At 39.3% G+C, this 20271-nt stretch overlaps 1 protein-coding gene across 8 annotated transcripts in view; it reads right to left on the bottom strand.

The window, feature by feature from the left end:
• Positions 1–20271, bottom strand: part of ADGRG6 (adhesion G protein-coupled receptor G6) — a 139267-nt gene that overhangs the window by 15222 nt on the left and 103774 nt on the right. For all 8 annotated transcript variants that reach the window (XM_036414275.2, XM_045572756.1, XM_045572757.1 and 5 more), the window contains 9 exons: positions 19929–20100; positions 18241–18381; positions 15950–16069; positions 13801–13846; positions 12073–12179; positions 7991–8118; positions 7016–7284; positions 5787–5883; positions 3054–3337 (listed from right to left, as the gene is read on the bottom strand). In XM_036414275.2, the coding sequence (XP_036270168.1) occupies positions 3054–3337; positions 5787–5883; positions 7016–7284; positions 7991–8118; positions 12073–12179; positions 13801–13846; positions 15950–16069; positions 18241–18381; positions 19929–20100 (1364 nt within the window). The remainder of the gene's footprint in view (positions 1–3053; positions 3338–5786; positions 5884–7015; positions 7285–7990; positions 8119–12072; positions 12180–13800; positions 13847–15949; positions 16070–18240; positions 18382–19928; positions 20101–20271) is intronic.

Raw genomic sequence — 20271 nt, 5'->3', positions numbered from 1 at the left:
TTGCAGAATATTGTATTACTTTCTCAGTCTTTGACCATTGCAGGGTCTCATGATGATAGGCTTCAATGAACTATAAGATTCCATTAATAAAAAGACCTTTTACCCAAATCAATAGAAACATAAGAGTTTACTCTAATGAACAAACCAATGATGAGTGTTTTGTTGGAGCATACTTTCTAAATTTCTCTTTACTCCTTCTCACATCTCTCCAGCTCCCCGATTCCCATCACAATCTAAAATACTGTACCACATTATTTTACCTGGATCATTGCAATAGCTTCCTATCTACTCTCCCTACAGACGTTACTGGGCTACTCTAATCCATTCTTTACATTACACCCAGATTCCTTTACAAGATGCACATCTGACCATGTCATTTCACAGGCCTAAAACTTTTCAAAGACTTCACATTGCTCTAATTAAAAACAAAACAAAACAAAACAAAAACAAATAAACAAACAAACAAAAAAACAGGGCTGTCTGATCTAGACCTGGACTCCCTTTTGTGCCACACTGCTCTCACTCTCCTGCTCCTCCTCGGTTCACAGGTTATATGAGTCTCTATTAATTCCTTGAGCAGATATTATAGTTACCAACTGCAGCAGATCCTTGAATAATGTCATTTCATAATAATGTTGATGAGATGCCATAGGAACTTAACTCTAGTTTATGCCAATTAGCATATAGTAAAGTTGGTTTCCTTATACATCATTTTGCTTTCAGTCAACTTATTAACCACATTAAGTGAGAACTTATTATACAGCATTTTTTTTTTTTTGCACATGAAGTGCCTTCTACCTGAAATATTCTCTTCCCCACTTCTGCTCCCAACTTTCACTTAATTAATTCCTATTGATCCTTCAGAGTTCAGCTTAGAATTCATGTCTTCTGTCAACTGCTCTTAACACCACCAGGTATTTTTATATGGTGACATGATTGGTTAATGTCATCTCTCTTACTAGCATATAAGCTCCATGAGGCAAAGGGATCACAAAGTTTTCCTTGTTGTTATTATTGTTTTAAAGAATATCAAAAAGAAAATACATATACATAATGCAGTCCTAATACTACCTGAGCTCATTTTTCATTCACTGAATTGTTTCTTTATATTGTCTAAATTCCATGTTTCTTTTAATAAAGCATATACTTTTAACAACAAACCTCTCTTGAAAGATTCAGAAAATGGCTCAAATCAAAACCATTAAGTGCCTTCCCATGGTGTCTTGAATAGTGTTTGTACAGGCTTGGCCAGTAAGCAACTGTTGGTAGGCTTGTGATATGTATCCCTGCCTTTTAATTTTAATTTCATTAGATGTGAAAAATATGTTCTCGATTTATATAATTTAAATTTAGTCTTAAAAGTGATTTATGAAGGATATAATTTGACAATGGTTTATAATATTCTTCCCTCCTGACAGGAGACCTATGCTGGGAAAAATAAAACATCCCATTTCTCATGAATGGAGACAGAGCTGACCAGACAATTATGGCTCTTGGAGGTTATAGAAACTGCCAGGAAATTCTACAAGCAAAAAACTAGGTTGGGCTGGCAGATTAATGGCTTTTCGTGTACAACCCTGAAACATAAAACCATCTAATCTCTAATGGTAATGGACATTTTTGTCAATATTTATCTAGGCACATTTATGTTGTATATTACAGAACAGATTAAATACGGGAAAATCACTTCACAAAGCTAGATCCCAATGAAGATGTATGCATAGGCTACCTCTTCAGTTTCCACCTTTTGGAGGTGCACTTGAGGCTTATTATCCTATTTCCTGAAGATAATGAGCCCACATATTTCCTCCGTTATGGGAGAGTGACCCTGGATAAAATTTGTTGAACTAATAAATGTGGATTTATGCCAGAGGAGCCTCAAGTTGGATTTAGGTCATAGCCAAAGACCCTCCTTTTTCTTTATCCAGCAATCCATCTATTCTTTTAATAAAAAGTAGTTCAGCACCAACTATGGGATTTAAAAAAAAAAAAATTTGGCAGGAGCTCATGAACCAATAGGAAACCAAAAGGAAAAGCAAAGCATATCTATACAATACACAGCAGTAATCACTCTCCTGCAGGCAAATACAAGAATACCTGCCTAGGCATCTCATTTGGTGAGTAGCACAGATTTGATTTCCACCACTGTCCACCCTTGCACAGATTTGTCTAGCTTGCTCTAATCAGCTCTTCTTCCTGCACACACCTACAAGGACACACCAGTAATTTCAGGTAGGCTAGTAGTACTGCTCTGCTCAAAAAGATTCCAAATGTTGTCACCTCATCCATTTTGGAGTTGGGACCTCATGGTACTTTAGAACATTAGGAAGTTTTTAAAAATAGAGTATATCCAATGTCTTGAAGAATGACATTTAATTAAAAAAATATATATTCCCTTAAACTTAAATTCATCACATGTACAGTAGGGTTTGTATTATGGAATCAGGAATATGACAGGGAGCTTCTTGAAGAAAGCCTTGATTTTTTTTTTTTTTACAAAGCAGGTCATTGGCAAGTGTTTGTTAAATTGGAACTGTCATATATCATGAAAAAAAAGAGCATTTCTTAACTAAAGTATTGCTATTTATTTTGAAAAACAAGCAGCCAAGGAATCAAGATGAATTGCTCTGTCCCAGCATAGAGTCTACAAATTCTGCAGGTCAAGAACAGCTCACCGCATGGGAAGAGATTCATGAGGAGTAGCACCAACACTCAGCAAAATAGTTAAGGGGTGAACGTGATCTATCTGCGCACTCCTTTAAACTTGTACCTCCTGCCCATTTTCAGTCATGTGACAACATATGTTTACTGAGCACCTACTATCTTCCAGTTACTGTCCTGGGTCCTTGGGATACATCTCTGAAAATAAGCAAACAGACTGACATTCTACTTCAATTTTCCATTCAATACCTTTTTCATGAATACCTACTCCATGCCCAAAACTATGCAGTTGGAATAGTAGAAACTTAGTGTGATGTCTGTCCGACAAGGAAGCTGTTTGCAAATATGACGAAATTAGAAAGTGGAAATTGTTCAGGTACCATTTATCTTACCTTGTAATGAATTGAAGATGGAGAAGAGGTACGTGAAAGGGATATATAAGGGTCCCCAAGCAAAGAACGCAAAACCCCATGTCATGCCCAGCAGAAATGTCAGGCTGACCACACTGCGCATGTTCCGTAAGACCTCTTCCCGCAGGGTCCGGTTGCTCCTTTTGCCATTCCTCCCGCAGATCTGCACCATTACCACGATGAACATGGCAACGTTCAGTAAAAACATGATTCCAAAATACCCAGCACAGGTCACGTAAAATACCACCGGATCCTGAATCCAACAGCTTAAAGGAGAAGAAGAAGCAAGAAAGAAAAAGGAATTTATTACCATGCCTGTTGACCCAAGACTTCCCTGGCTTGGTTCTGGCCTCTGTGGATTTCACAGCTAGGCCTTTCTCACGCACCTTTGGAGAGACACTTCATGCCTTGGACCTCCATTTCCTTCTTGATGTGTTCAGAGTTTTCTTTGTTTGTTTTGGATAGCTATCACTTTAATGTCTAGTTATTTAAGTCAAGAGTTGAGAAGAAAACCAGGTAGCTACTTGAATTCTGACTTGGCGTGAAGGACACTCTTGGTTGGTTTACCCAACACTATGTCTACCCCTTTTCTCATATGTGTCTGCACTCCAGAGAATGGGAAGTTTAAGTACTTATATTTTCAATCTCTTTTGTATTTAAGGGTTGGTTCTGTGAACATTGTTCTACAAAATGATATGAAAGCAAAATCTGGAGAGCTATCTTGATAAACTCAACTGGCAAGGCCCTTACTCATTCTTTTTGCTTCAAACCTGAGAGCAAGCTATGGAGCAGCAGCAATCACCGTATACTCATGAGAGAAAGGCCAAGAGAGCTACAGAGGTTCTGACCTTGACATTTCAGCCATAAATTAATGCCAGTTTATTGCTCATTTCTATGGGTATCTTTTTTTTTTTTTGTCATGTGAGAAGAGTAAATTCCTACTTAAGACACACATAATTGTGGATCCCATACTGCAAAAGAATTCCTATTAATATAGTTGGTCTAGTTGAGGCAAGACCTTATTGTAAAACTGTGACAGTCTTATAGTGACACTTCTCATGTACAATTAAAAAGTTTACATTGGTTACAATATCCTTATGAAATGAGTAAAGATATACTTGATATTCAAAATTATATAGAGATTTGAAAACAGATAAAAGCAATTTAGGAACTGCACTATGTGTAAATGTCCTATGAGTAAATTTAACAAGTACTACAATTTGCAGATGCCCCAGGTCCTAATAATAATACTATGGAAGATCTTAGGTACCTCAAAAATTGCATATATTATTTAAGGCATTTAAATTTAACTTAACATTCAAGTATAAATAGTCACCATTCTGGGTTATGTCTTCCACAGTGGAACATGACTGCCACAAAGTCAAAAGCTACCTTGAACATCTCTAAATCTCAGAATCTAACATGATTCCTGGTATACAGTAAATGACAATTGCCGTTGAAATAATATTTTATTAAATGTACTTTAAAGTTATGTAAAAGGAGACTAACATATTTTTGAGGTTACCTTATTTAGAACTTATGTACTAACTTTTACTTTTAACATATCTTTTTAAAAATGTTTTTATTGATTTTTTAGAGAGAGGGAAGGGAGAGGGATAGAGAGATGGAAACATCAATGAGAGAAACATTGATCGGCCACCTCCTGCATGCCCCCTACTGGGGATCCAGACCACAACTCTGGCATTTGCACTGACCAGGAATGGAACCAGGGACTTCTTGGTTCAGGGGTCAAAGCTGAATCACAGAGCCATACCAGCTGGGCACTTTTAATATATCTTATTATAAAGATTTCCCAAAATGATACTGCTTATCCCTGAAGCTAATATTTCTTTACATATGGTAGTTGCCATAGAATCCTGAAATTCCTGACCTAAAACTTTTATTTTACTCTTGTTATTGCGGGGGTCTTTTGGGTGCTACTATGGAAAGATAAACTAAGGAAAGACCACAGGATTGGATATTGATGGATATAAAAGTGTTTAGCATTTATGAAATGTGCATGGTAATGTGGCAGCATAGTCAGTAGTAAGCTCCTTTATTCATTCAGTTATTCATTTAATCACATGTGCGGCATAAAATACAGGGCGTCCCCCCAAAATGTATCCACACTTTAAGAGTTAATAGCTGTTAAATTAAAATAAAGTGTATTCCAATAAACACTGCCTTTATAATTATTCAAAGTGTGTGTAGATATTTTTATGGAACATCTTATATGAGAGAAGTAACTACTGAAAGTGAGCAACAGAACTACCTTAGCCTCAATGATATCACAGTCTTAGGAAAATTTTCCAAATTACCCAAGGACATGCTGATGTGTCCATTCTCTCCATTTCCATGGTACACTCATATTAGCATTGACTCATTAGCATTATTGTCTGACACGAATATTTCACTCACTTCAAGATGTAGGTGGGTTTAAGGAGGTGGGAGTATTAGGAAATCTCAAACAGAAAGGGTCTACTGAGCCTAGAAAATAGTATCTGAGACTTCTGCATTCCCCCAGGATCTCTAAGAGTTCAGGGCATTCAACTGAGTACCTCATGGTGTAATAGAGATCCTGATAAAGGCATGCCGATGCACTTAACCTTCAAATATAAGAGGCTCACTGTTGGCATGGAAACTTACACTAAACTTTAGGAAACAAAGGACATACACTCATTGCAGATACATTCCCGACAAGTTTTTATTACTTACAATTCATCACCTTGTTCTTTTCCATAACTCTTTTTCCCATAAACTCCACTTTGGTTTCTGCTTGCTAGAACAACTGACACAATGAAGGCGGGTAAACCTGTTATAAAGAGACCATGCCGTGAGCAACTTTTCTAAAGCATCTGGACCTGCTTTTTAAGACTGAAAATAGCAAGAAAAAATAAAACACCTTCATATCACAGAATCCAATTTCTTAGGGCTGGCAGCTTAGTTAAAATAACATAAACCCAACTCAATTGTTAACCTACTCTTTAATGACAGATATGTAAATATGTTTGTTTACTGGTACCCACTGGAGAGCCAGAAGCTGATTTATATTAAATCTAGGACCAGCAAATGTAGTTTCATTAATGATGCCTGTTAGACCAACTGTTAGTTCAGGCAGCACAGGAAATATAGCTCATTTTTTCCCCTTTTCTATATAAAAATTTTTATATCTTTACAAAAGATGGGGGAGAAATACTGAGGCCATAAAGTCTTTATAGTCTTCCTTTTCCTCTCAAGAGAGTCAGTAAGTAAAGCAATTCCATGTATATTTCTCTGAGAAAAGTTACACTGTCCCAATTCCCTTAAAGATGCCTCCAAAAATTGTGAACATCTTGAAAATGGCTCATATTTCTACACTGCAATCTGCAAAAGAGATTTGTGAGAAAGCTCTAAAACGACTGGTTTGATATAAAACCCAGATAAAGAAAGGAGCCCATTTAAAAGGTCCCAAAGAGGCTAATACAACCCTCCATGTCTGGCTGAGGAATCACCAGATATTCAAGGAAAGAATTCTGTCAGTATTCTGATTGCACACACAAAACCAACATTCTCTCTCTGGTTTCTGAGACATGGGCATGTGTTTAGGGATGAATACAGCTAGGAGGCTGAGCCGGCCTCTACATTTTGAAACATAATGGAAATGCACCACCATCTGCCAGCTGCCCCTTCAGACTTGGGTGGGCTGGCTCCGGGTACAGGAAATGAGTTTGTGGTGACTCAGGGGCTAGAGGTTTTGCCTTTACTCCTGCATTTAGTGCGGTCTGTTGAACAGTTTTGACAAATACTATTCTGAGGATGCCCTTTCCTTAAAGTATCAAATCGACATCCTTTGCTAATGTGAAGTTTCTCTGAGCAACGCTATTCTTTCAAAACAGCATTTCCTATGAGAACATGGCAATTCCCAGGACACTGAAAACAAAGCCAAACATGTTGAGGGTGCTCACCCCAGCCAATGATGCAGAACTTCAGGATGTATCGGCGGATGTAGGTGTTAAATACTTTCACCAGAGCGATGTACATGTGGATGGCTTCCAGCGCCATCCAGGTGAAGGTGGCGAGCAGGAAGAAGTGCAGCAGCACCGCGATGGCGATGCAGAGACCCTCCACGTGGAAGGAGGTGAGCCAGCCGTCCAGGAGGAAGCTGAGGTTCAGCAGCAGCAGCGCTGTGCTCAGGTTCATCAAGATCTTGGAAGGATAATCCCTTCGCAATTTTCTAAAATGGAAAAAAAAAAAAAAAGGAAGATATTGGAGAACGGCTATTGTAAATAAAAATTTTTAAGTACAGGCAATAAATTCATACCTCACAGAGCAATGCAGTGGTTAGCTGCACCATCCCTAGTGTATAGTTCCATGAGGGGACGGCTAATGATATTTGCACACATTTGGAAACTTAGAAAGATTTTTGTTAACTTTATTTTAAAATGGTCTCTAACTGTTTAAAAAGTTGCCAACTGGTTTCAACCGCTTGGTGTTTTTTATTCAGGAAAAATTATAGTCATAAAATGATAATTTTGTTAAAAATAATTTCCTTAAAATTTTTTTTTAAGTTTCTTGATTTTTAATGAGGTGAAGATGATTTTTAAAACAAAGTTTTCTGTTGTAGGTCTAATTTTATACTATTTGTGAAGCAAATGTTTTCATGCAAAAAACACTGAATACAATGTTTGTTTATTTATATGTTAATCATCTCTAACAGGCTTAAATGCATTTTATTAATAGAAATACACTGATTGTAAATTGAGACTGTATAGCTGGACTATTTGTGCTGTATGGCATACCTTAGAAGAAACCTGAACATTAAAACTGATCTACCCCGCACAGATTTGCAAAGTGCATGGAAGTTTTTAAAAAGCTGAGGCTATTCCTTATTCATATTTTAGAACAGTTAGCACTGGGTTTGGCAGACAGAAAATACTTACTCAAAAGCAACATATGTCAGGAGAGTTGCTGCTGAAAAAATAGCAGATATTCCACATCCAATATAGGTGATGAAGGTGAGAACTCTGGTGTTTCTTGCATCTATCTGTGAGGCAGTTCCTTGAAGGTCCTATACAAAACATGCAAAACTGCTGTAAGAACCTTTCTTTTCTAAGGGTGCTTTTGTTTTATTAAGAAGTCCCTTGCCAGGACTTAGAATCTCAGCTCAACCTTAGGAGTTAAAAACAACAGTGTAAATCAGCATTGAAATTTCCACTTATTATACTCCTGTGGATCACTCCATGAAACAAAATATAGCATTACTGAGGGAGTTACAGATGGATTTTATCTATTACTTTGTTACTCAAGCTCTTTTCACAGTAGTATATCTTGAACAGCAAAACCACCGGGTTCCCCAATAGAAATTAGAGAGTAGGTCCTTGCTTTGCACAATAGTTATAAAGCCCATTCTTAACATCTGCAGTGTTGGGGGCACAGGTTCAAGTGGGAACCCTTGTGGCCCTCATGACCTAGCCCTTGGGTGAGTCCTTTGCCAGGTGGGGAGGAGCTCAGCCAGTGGACGGCCAGAGGTTGGTGCGGCACTGTGGTTGTCAAGCGCTGAAAGTGGTGCTGAGGCTCCCAACTCCTAACTGTGTTATCCCAAAGCTCGGTAGGTATCGGGTAGCGTGGTCTTTATCTTTTTTCATAAATGAGAACTCATTAAGACATTTGGGGTCATAATTTTTATCTTTATAGACCTGAAATTTATATACATAATTATAAGCTCATAATAAGATTTAAACAATTTTGAAGAAACTACTGATTATTCAAAGTAATGGGAAGCCAAACTTTGTTATATATAAATCACCTACGAATAGTGAAAATGCACCATGTAAAATGTTAGGGGTTGCATGTTGAGTGGAGAGACGTAAACACTTTTTCTCATACTAATAAGAAGTGTTCACTGGGTTAAGGCAGACTTGCAAAGTCTGGGCTTGGTAGAAAAACTGTTCTTGTCTTGCTTAACTGGGGAATTGGGATAGGGATAAATCTTGAGACCAACCATTCAATCCCAGTTGGAGAAGAAAGAAACCTTCATTATGCAGATATTCTAAAACAGAGCTTTCTTAAAGAAGGGACATCCTCCAAAAAGATTATCTGATTTAAACTTTTAGGTTTAAATTATGAAAAAAAATATGCGTTGTAAGTGTTGAAGTCAGAGGTACATTATTTAAAATTCTCATATGGCAAATATGTTATGGAGCAATGTAGACTGGGGATATCTTGTACGAGTAAATAGTTTGTAAATCAAGAAAGATTCTGAAAAAAAGACTTGGTGGTCTGGAAAGCTGAAAGGATGTGGGCACATTGCCAGGAAGGATAAATTCTGGAAAATTTTTCTTCCAGCAGTTTCTAAACTCACAAAAAAGTGGAAGTATAGCACTAAAATATGCATAGAGCCATTTGCATATAAAGCTCATTATTTAATCAGTCTACAATTTAAAAAGTCATACATATTACAAACGCATAATAAAATGTAAACAATTTTGAAGAAACTACTGATTATTCAAAGTAATGCGAAGCTAAACTTTGTTACATATAAATCATCTCTAAACAGTGAATTGTGCTACTGTTATCTATTACCTAATATTAGACTTACAATACAATCACGCTCAAACACACACACACACACACACACACACACACACACACACACACACCTGCACACAAATACAGCTGAAGTAGTAAAATCAATTAAGCTAAAGCTTATATACCTGAATGAGTAATAACACATTTTGTGTATAAGGAATAATAATGCATAGTGTTTTCTGAAAGAATGTTCTCATTGTTTTAATCACTTAGTGGAAACACACTACAGTGTAATTGTTCATTTTCATGCTCTGGTGGTAAAGGAAAAACTATATTTTGAGAAAGTTAAGAAGTTTTATTCTGTGATGGTCACCCTTTCAAGTGACTTGTTCTTATCCTTCAGAGCTTTTATGTACTGGGTTGTCAGGAAAATGACAACTCGCAGCATTACCATAAGACAATATCCATTTACATTGGCCAAGAGGATACATGAGCCAAATACTACATCACAGGGTCCTCATAGCTTCCTCCCAGTCCCAAAGGAAGTGGACGTAAGGTTTAAGGGAGGGAATAAATGTAACCTGATGTCTGTGATTCCAATGCATAGAGCTTTATTGCCTCAGCACACATTTCCCCCATCTTCCATTAAACAGTAAATGTGCTCTGGTCCCTTTATAGAAACTACACAGAAACAATGGCTCTGCTAGGATCTGAAGGGCACACTACAAGAAAAGTGTGCACTGCCCTAGCTGGTTGGGCTCAGTGTATAGAGTATCGACCTGTGGACTGAAGGGTCCCAGTTTTGATTCCAGCCAACAGCACATTCCTGGGTTGTGGGCTTTGTCCCCAGTGGGGGGCATGCAGGAGGCAGCTGGTCAATGATTATCATCATTGATGTTTCTATCTCTCTCTCCCTGTCCCTTCTTCTCTGAAATCAATAAAAAATATATCCACACTAATAAAAGAGAAATATGAAAATTGACATTTGGGATGCACACCAGCCAATCAGGAGTGGGTATACAAATTAACCCAAAGATTGAAGGTTACTTTGCATATGCAGACACAGAGCAGCTGGGGGGCGGGGCAGGAACATCCCTGGACCCAGGCGCTCATAGCTGGCATGTGTGCAAGTGGCCAGGGGTAGGGTGGAATTGTCCCCTGTAGCGAGCGAGCAGACAGCAGGGCCCTGCTTGCCCCAGGCTGTGGCAGCAAGGGGCAAGCAGTCCTCAACAGGGCCCCCACAGAGAGCAGACACCAGGGCCTGTGGTGGCGTCAAGCAGGCAGGTCCACAGAGAGAAGACAACCATGGGGAGCAACCCTAAGCCATCAGTAGGACATCCCTAGAGAGTTCCCAGATTGGAGAGGGTGAAGGTTGGGCTGAGGGACCCTGCCCCCCGTGCACAAATTTCCTGCATTGGGCCCCTAGTCATAATAATAAAAGGCTAATATGCAAATGGTCATCACTTTGTGAAAAGTAATGACCAATCAGAAGGGACCTGAGACTGCATATCCATGGCTGAGGCAGGGGACCTCAGGCTATGCCCCCCACCCAGCAGGGCTTGTTGAGAGACCTCAGGCCATGGCCCCTACCCCAGTGCCCCGGGCCGGGGGACCTGAGGCTGCACCCCCTGCCTGTCTGGGCTTGACAGGGGTGGGGCCAACCGGGTCTGGGTCTCCTGCGATTTCAAGGCACGTGCAGGTTGGTGGGGACTTGACTCTGGGTCCCGTGGTGTGCCCCAGACTCTGACAGGAGGGAGATTTTCATATACATCTTACTAATTTTCTTTCATCTCTGACACTTCTCTAACAGAGAAAGGGAAAATAGCAATATTTCCTCTCATTAATTCTTTTTTAATGTGCATGAATTTTGTGCACCAGGCCATTAGAGTGTGTGTGTGTGTGTGTGTGTGTGTGTGTGTATTAAAAAAAAAAAAGAAAAGTGTCCACATACCTCGAGTATATCAGATATAAGTAAAGGTATAACTCTGTGGATGAATTCAAAAGTATCATGGTGATATTCTTGTTTCTAGAGTTATTTATCAACACTGTTAATGCTATGGGAAAAAAGTAGGTTCCTTTTCTGCAATTACTTTTTATTTTTAAAAATATATTTTACTGATTTCAGAGAGAAAGGGATAGGAATAGAGAAATAGTAATATCAATGTTGAGAGAGAATTGTTGATTGGCTGCATCCCACCCTGGGGATCGAGCCCCATAACCTGGACATGTGTCCTGACCAGGAATCAAAACCTGACCTCCTGGTTCATAGGTCAATGCTCAACCACTGAGCCATGCTGGCTGGGTACTTTTGTATGTTTTTAATATATGATCTCTGTTACTTAGATTCTTCATTAAGAATCGAGATTCAGGGCACAGATGAAAATTATCAGGAAATAATCCCCCAAACACAGTAGCTCAAAAGGCTGACTCACACAAAAAAGTATGCCTTCCAAAATTATATTATTTCAAAATGAGTTTCAAAATCCTCCCCTACCATCAGAACTCCAAAGTGTGTGAGGTGGTTACACAGGCAGACCGTCTCGCTGGCATCTGAATCTGTGTGAGCCACGCATCCCGACGTGTTCCAAAATCCAGACCCTTCTGTGGGGGGAAGTCAGCAAACAATGAAAACAAGGGCAGGTCAGTTCCTTCTCTATTATGGATGGGATCTTCTTTAGAGAAAATGCCTCCATATCTCCTGCCGCACAGTTTATCTGTAACAGGCATACTATTTAAAGCTAAATACTTTTTTTAAAAATTATTTTATTGCTTAAAGTATTACAAATAGTAGTACATATATCTCCTTTTTTTTTCTTTTTTTTTTTTTTCCATTGACCTTCCTCAGCTTCCCCTATCCCCTGCCTCCTGCCTCCTCCACCACCACACCCCCCTCCCCCTGTGAATTGTGTCCATTAATTATGCTTATAAGCATGGATATGCATACAAGTCCTTCCTTTGATCTCTTACCCCACCCACCCCCCTTCCAACCCTCCCCAGCCTTTAGATTCCTAGAATCACAGAGCATTAGTGCTGGGTGGGCAGCTAGAGGTGATCTTGCCAGTGGTTTTCAAATGTGTTCCACTCAAGTGCTTCAGGGGCTCTGCCAAAGTTTGACTCTAGTTTAATTTCTAGTATATTATAAGACAAACTTTCCTAAAAGGCAATATTCCTTTTTCAAACGTGTAATATATCAATGAAATCTCTAGAAATCAACTCCCCCCCCCCCCCTTCAGGTCAGTCTATGTTTTAACGAAGACATGAGAACAGGAAGGCTTTTCTTGAAACATGCTATCATGGACACACCAGTGGTGCATAGCAGCAACTTCCGATAAATGCCTTTAATACATCTGTCCTGACTTTTATACCATGCTGTGGAATGTGAGCAGCTCATATATTTGAAGAATGTTTTAAGAATGCAAGGTAATATCATTTTAAATTATGTATCCAGTAAATCAGGAACTTTTCAAAAACGTGCAACTAAAAATCAAACAAAAAAACCTTTCCAGCTGTGATCGAGGAAAAGATGACCCTGGACATCTGCAGGTACATTTCTGCCAAGAAGCAGGATAATCCCAATGGGGACCCCAAGGGAAGGGGACTTTTAGGGGGTAGAATTGGGAGGTCTTATCACTGGTCCTTCCCTTTAAAGAGATCTCCACACCTCACACCTCATGATCAAACTCTGAATTTTGCCTCTGTCTCCTGACTGCCAAATGTCATTCTAGCGGCAATTCACTTATTCCAAGTGGTATACAGCAATTATAACCATTCCTCTCTTTCAGCCTTTCCTTGGGCTTTCTCCCATAATCTGAGGTCCGCAAGCTGGATTTCTAATTATATGCCTTATGCACATCTCAAAACCTCCTCAGAAGTGTCCTAGAAAAGGGAGATCAAGTGCACATCGATGTTCATCTAAAATGGCAATACAAATGTTACTCTATTTTATAAATAACTGAAATTAAAGCAGCTGTTTGAGTTTTTAAATAGCCAAGCCTTTCTATTTCCACTTACAATGCATAAAAAGTTTTAGAAATTAGAATTTGGTTCCCAAGCTACCCAAACTAAAATTTGCAGCTCAGTTGACATCACACTTATATTGTGACTCACTTTGTTTTGGGGGTGGAATGAAAGGATACAGGGTTATCTAACATGTTTAAAAGGTTATCTAACAATGTTTAAAAGTCAGTTGTTATTAAGACAGCCAATATATTTGAAATCTTACCATTTTTGTTCAGATCCCAGAAGGCACAGATGGGATTAGGCACTGCCTATATTAACATAAGAATAAAAATGTGACATTGTGTTTAAAATAAATGGAAAAATCCTATGGTTTGGATATGGGAAAAGAGTAAAATGCTAAGGTTTTCACAAAGAAATGGGTCAGCATTAGTCATACCAACAGGACCTACGAAAGACAGGCCATCCAGGGGTAACCTCTTCTCACACACACTTCAGGTGGAAATCAACTATAACCGCATGAGGAATTGTGTTACGCATTTACCTAAAGGTTACTCTATATGCCCCATCATAAAATGCTGTGCACTTAGCAAAACTCTTTACAGGGTAATTTTACTTCCTCTTTAATCTTCTCCTTTATGTCTAGTATATCCCCAAAAAACTGAAAGTAGGGAATGAAATAGGAATTTGCACACTCATGTTCATAGCAACATTATTCACAATAGCCAAAGGTAGAAGAAATCAAAGTGTCCATGGATGGAAAAAATGCATAAACAAAATGAGGGAGATAGGTATGTATGTACATCTGCATATCTGCAATGGAATATTATTCAGACTTAAAGAGGGAGGAAATGCTGACACATGCTATATAATATGGGTAAAACTTTGAAAACATGATGTTAGGTGAAAGAAGCCAGTCACAGAAGGACACAAACGGTATGATTCCACTTACAGAAGGAAACTGAGCAGTTACAGTCAGAGACACAGGGAAGAAAAGTGGTTGCCCGGGGCTGGGAGGGGCAGAGGGAGTTATTCAATGGGGGCAGCCTCAGTGAGACTATAAATCAGTGCTGGAGATGCAAGTGGTGATGGTTTCAGAACCATGTGAACGTACTCAATGTCACCAAACTGTGCCCTTAAAAGTAGTAAATTTTGTTTTGTATGTTTTACCACAATAAAGAAATATTGTTATGGAGAAAGGAGCTGGGAGCTGAAACAAAGGAGGCCAGAAGGTAGAACGAGGTCGGAGGGTTTCGTGACAAAGCAGGGCTAGTGAGTAGATGACTTAACGTCCAAGCCTCGGTCCTTATCAGCCAGCTCACTTATTAGCCAGCCTGCCTTCCGGCCTGCCTAACAAATGGTGGAATCGTGACTGGGACCCTCCATAAAAAGGGGGAATAGCCGGTGCCTGGACCACCTGGGACAACACGAACCCCCATGGAACTTTATCATATAAACAGATGACAGCTAGGGTAATAAAGCAATTAAGAAAGCATTTGCCAAGATTTCAGACAACTGTTAACCTCTCAAAACTTAAGTCAACCCTGCTCCCCCTTTGTGCTCCCTGTAGCAGTGATCTTGACCTTAAAAAAACAACCAAATGTCAGGTTGGAGAGGGCTGGAGGGTTGGGTGGAAAAGGTGGAGAGATGAAGAAGTACAAATTAGTAGTTATAGAATAGTCATGGGGATGTACAGTACAGGAAACACAGTCAATAATGCTGTAATAGCTAGGTATGGTGCCAGGCGCGTTCTAAATTTATCAGGGTTATCACTTCGTAAGTTACATAAATGTCTAATCACTGGGCTGTACACCTGAAACTAATATAACAGTGATCAGTGTTTCCCAAAGTGTGGTACGCGTACCCCCAGGGGTACGGGAAGAGTTTGGTGGGGGTGCGCGTTGCACTGGAGTTTGGTGGGGATATGCACTGCACCGTGCTTAGCTGCGCCTAATTCTACGTTCTCATGAGTATGAGGGGTACTCAGCATTACGGAAATTATAGAAGGGGTACACATATGTCAAAAGTTTGGGAAACACTGGACTGTACATTAACTGTAATTGAAAAATAAAAACTTATATTAAAAAGACAAAACCTTTCATGGCAAGATGGTACTACTGCATCTGCATCTAATTTATTTCAAGTAATATACTTCATTTCTTAGTGAGAGGCACTCTTTTCTTCACTCTCATGCTCCTTCTGATTACTGAGTCCTGGCTAAGGCGGGTATCCCCTGGTTGCCACCCTTTAATCTGAGGTTAGGTCTCTGCGTGATGACCCATTCTGCCCTTTCGGGAAAATCGCTCCCTTCCAAAACAAAGTGTCAGTTCCTTATTTTCAAGTAAAAGAAACAGCCCCATGTTTCCCTGAAAGAGCCTGCTTCGACTCCATCACTATTTGCAGTGTTTTCTTACCTGATTTCGTGTATGTTTGATTTTAATTCGAACTGGATCCCTCAGATTCTGGACAGTAATGTTTCCAATGCTGCATGCCATCACATAGCTCACTAAGGTGCCTTTCTTGGTCTCTACATCCTTTTAAAGAGGGAAAAAAAATGTGTATTAGTCAAAAGTACACACTTGTATTCCGCTGTTCCAAAATAAGCAAGCTGTCAGCACTTTTTACCCTTAAGATCTTGAATTATAGAACATCCTGTTTATACGTTCGAATCGCTGCCTTTCCTGAAAGGGCTTTGCTATTTCCCTTATTAGAATAAATACATTTGAGAGAACATTCTGAGCCAGCGCAGCAGGCGATGTTCATAAAACTTCATCTTGATGGCTTTGACAGATGCCAGCCCATTCCCAACTGAAACAATGCGCCGCCATAAATAATATAAACTCATAAAAAGCTGTGAAACAATTAGGTCACTTCCCTGCCCTAGAAAACAGATGAAGTCGTTTTCCTTTAGAGAAGCATGAAGAAAATAATGTTGTGGAAAATAAAGAGCAATTCATCTTTCACACCCAGGCGGAAAGCCGGACGGGTTTACTGATTTGCCCTACATGTAATGGGAGAAAGCTCCATTCAGACCGTCCACCTTCTCTGACTCTATACTTGCTGTGGCTTCCACTTCCAAGATTGCCAGGAACCCAATTAGTGAATCTGAGCACGAAACGACTGGGACCACAGACTCTCTAGCGAGATCCCTCAACTTTCTTCTTCCCCTTGTGCTTCTTGTCAAACTTCCTGAGGTTCCCTATTGCAGTGTATACACTCAGCTGTTTTGGAATCATGGCAGGGTTTCCTCCATGCCAAGTGAATCTCAGCATCTAGAATGTAGCTTTTTATTACTTTTGTGTGGTCACTCTCAATACGTCAGCTATTGCCTGGGGATACGCAGCCTTTCCTTTAAAAAAAGCAAACCTCGAATTGTGTTCACTATGTGAAGAGGGATGCATAGAACCTTTAAGTTTGCTTTACTCTGCATGCGTTCACTTTAAAACACGCACATATATTTCCCAACAAAAACATTGACAGGCAAATGCCAAAGGAGAAGGAAAAGATGATATGGAGAGGATATGCCTCAAAATGAAACGATGACAGATTTTTACACCTCTAACAGTTGTCCTAAGCCTTTCCTGCTGGGCTCAACCTGCCCTCTAATCGACACCTGCTCGGCCCAACCACCATACACTTTTGTGATACCTACTGCATTTTGTTTTGTTTTAAAGGTGACATTACTGTAAGCCTCAAATAATTTTCACAAATGCAGTTTTTGTTTGTTTGTTTGTTTGTTTGCGTTCATAGCTATTAAATCCTTTTGAGTAATGACAGGTAATAACATTTTTAATCTACTCAAAAAATTAATATAACTTGTTCCTAACACATTTACTGCTAAAGTTTTAAAGTTTGGTGATGAATTACTGTAAATGACTCCATGTTATTCCTCTTACTCACCGGTGGCCTACTTTGCCATTGCTCCACACATGACGTGCAGGGCAGACCTGTTAGAAACCAGTCAACTCTCCCTGAGACTGGCCACTTTCTCTTACACAGGTCTCTCTGTCTGACACACACTGATATCTTCAACATAATAGATAACGTTCATTATTTTTTTTAAGGGCTTAGTAAAATTGCCCTAGATGGGGTTGTACTTTCAAAGGTAATCGCAGGTCACCAGTGTTTGCTGGCAGTGAACTTCCTAGTATCTAGAAATGATGCCAATAAAAATGATAATATGTGCTTAGCACAATGCCACCCCAATCTGGGAATGTGTGAAGGCCAAAGGTCATTTGAAATACTAATGGGAAAACTGATTAAAGCCAAGAATGCTGCTCACTATGTAAACAGTGCTTCCTGTTGAATTAAAACAAAACAAAACAAAACAAAACAAAACCTTTCCTTGGCACATGATTCCTTTAACACTGGAGATCTAAACTGCTGGAGAGTTTTTAAATAAAATATTTAACAAAAGAAATGGCAAGTAGTAGCTTCTCCATAAATTCCATTTGTTCTTGTATCATGCAAGTCTTAATTTAATATCTGATTTATTAAAAATATTTAAATGGACACATCTGTTCATAAGCATGCAATTATGTGTAATCAAATACTGAAACCTTAACATGTTTTATTTTTCAAAATATAGTAGGTTAATTTTTCTATGTCATAATGCAGTTCCAAGGAAGCTAAATTTTTATTTTCCTTTAGAGCAAAGGAACGCAATTTGCAATGGAAAAAAAATAACAATTTAATGAACACTTACATGAAAAAGTCCAGTTTTATTGAAGAAAGTAAACTGTGCTCTTTTAACTATTGCAGAATATTCTTGACTTAAGTTCTCAAGTAAGTTTAGAGGCAAAATTACGGAAGCCAATGGATCCATATGTCTGCTCTCAAAATCCATCTGTCACACACAGAGATAAATTGGTAGAGTGATCACAATGAAATCGCAATGATAACTTACTCCACATGCGGAGGAAGGCAAACAACTGCAAGTATCACCTTGGCTAGGTCCAGGGCTGCCCTGTCACTGCCTTCCTGGTGCCTTCCCCTATGGACAAAGGCATGCATCTCATGGGGCTTCCCTTATGTAGCAAAACTGGAAATGCACGGATTTTAACTAAGGCAACTGAGAAATTAAAAAAACCATTAATATTCCAAATATAAGAGTTAGATTTATATTAATATATATTTTAAAATATATTTTATAGATTTTAGAGAGAGAGGAAAAGAGAGAGGAGGGGGGAGGGGGAGGAAAGAGGGGGATGAGGAGAGAGAAATATAGATCAGTTGCCTCATACACATGCCCTGACCAGTATCAATCCCACATCCCAGGGAAACTAACTGTTGACCTTTTGGTGCACAGGATGGTGCACAACCTCCTGAGGCACTCCAGCCAGGGTGACTCAATAAATTGTGAGCTTTCTCAAAACATGCAGTGAAAAATAACTACCAAAAAAAAAAAAAAATGAGCTGATCTGTTTGATTGCTGAGAATAAGTATCACCGCATAGAGAAGCAGCGGAAATTTTATGAACACTTAAATGCCATTTTTCCTGATGGCCAAAGAGAGTTTTCTTGCTAATGGACTTGGAATGAAACTGAGGCTGACCGAGTTTTCACTCTTAAAATGTCAAATAGCGTTACCCTAAAGAGCCCTGCATCTAAAGCAGGATAAAATCCTTCCTCACATGCAGATTTGCAAATATTTTATCTTGGCTTTTCTCCACAGTTAAGAAGTATTCCATGTTACTGTGTGTCTTCCCAGATTAAGGGCACTGTTTCAATGATTGCATTTGCCCACATGTCTAACACTGTCTAGCAGGCAGTAGAAACTTAAACGTTATTTGCCGAAGCATCACTTGAACAGGTCGAATAGGGCTTCATTATTCTGGCCCCAGCTTTCCTGTCCAGCCTCACTGTCCCCTGCCTTCCCAACCTTCCCCATCACTGGCTCTCAAAACAGGACCTTCAGACCAGCTGGATCAGCCATACCTGGAAACGTATTAGAACTGCAAATTTTTGAGATCCACCTTGTGCCAATTAAATTAGAATCCCTGAGAACGGGCTCCCACCCTTTGTTTTGACAAGTTCTCCAGGTTTCTAATTAAAACCCTCACCTGGGAAAGCCACTGGCAAAGAGAATATACCATGTTCCTTCCCACTTTGGGGCCCTTAATAAAGCTCTATGAACTTAGTCTCAATCCCCACTCCCAAAAGGGTGGACCCCACTCGTACTTTCATACTTAGTTCTGCTATCATCTCAAGGTAAACGCCTGTCTCAGTCAGCTAGGTTCTGAAGCTGTATTTCCTCTATGTGGCCACATGCCTTAGTTGGCATTCCAACTTGCCTGCCATCTCTTAGACCAACATCTCCTTGAAGAGCTACTTGTAGGTGATCATAAAGTTGCTATCTGTCTAATTAGTTAAAAAAGAAACTACTAGCTCATACCTGAAAATATGATTCATTATTTCTTGGAAGACTGATGCTGAAATTTAAAACTTCATTAGTCTCTGGAGGTAGGGATGATATTCCGAGAGCCAAATTCCGAGTTGCGATATTCACGTGTTGGGTGCTATTTAGGTCTATCTTGAAAGCCAATTCATCAATGGTTTTTAAAGCTCTAAAGAAATGACAGATGATACCACCATTAAGTGACATGTTTTTAGGGTACCTGCACACACATGATTTGCTGCAAGACAAAACACAAACCAAAAAATAATTGGGTGTTTATGGCTGATCTTACAAAATTACCCAAACCACAAAATAGCGCTTAATATACAGAAGTACAGTG

The sequence above is a fragment of the Pipistrellus kuhlii genome, unplaced genomic scaffold, assembly GCF_014108245.1.
Source record: "Pipistrellus kuhlii isolate mPipKuh1 unplaced genomic scaffold, mPipKuh1.p scaffold_m20_p_5, whole genome shotgun sequence".
Classification (NCBI taxonomy): Eukaryota; Metazoa; Chordata; class Mammalia; order Chiroptera; family Vespertilionidae; genus Pipistrellus; species Pipistrellus kuhlii.
This window is presented reverse-complemented; position numbering and strand designations above follow the sequence as displayed.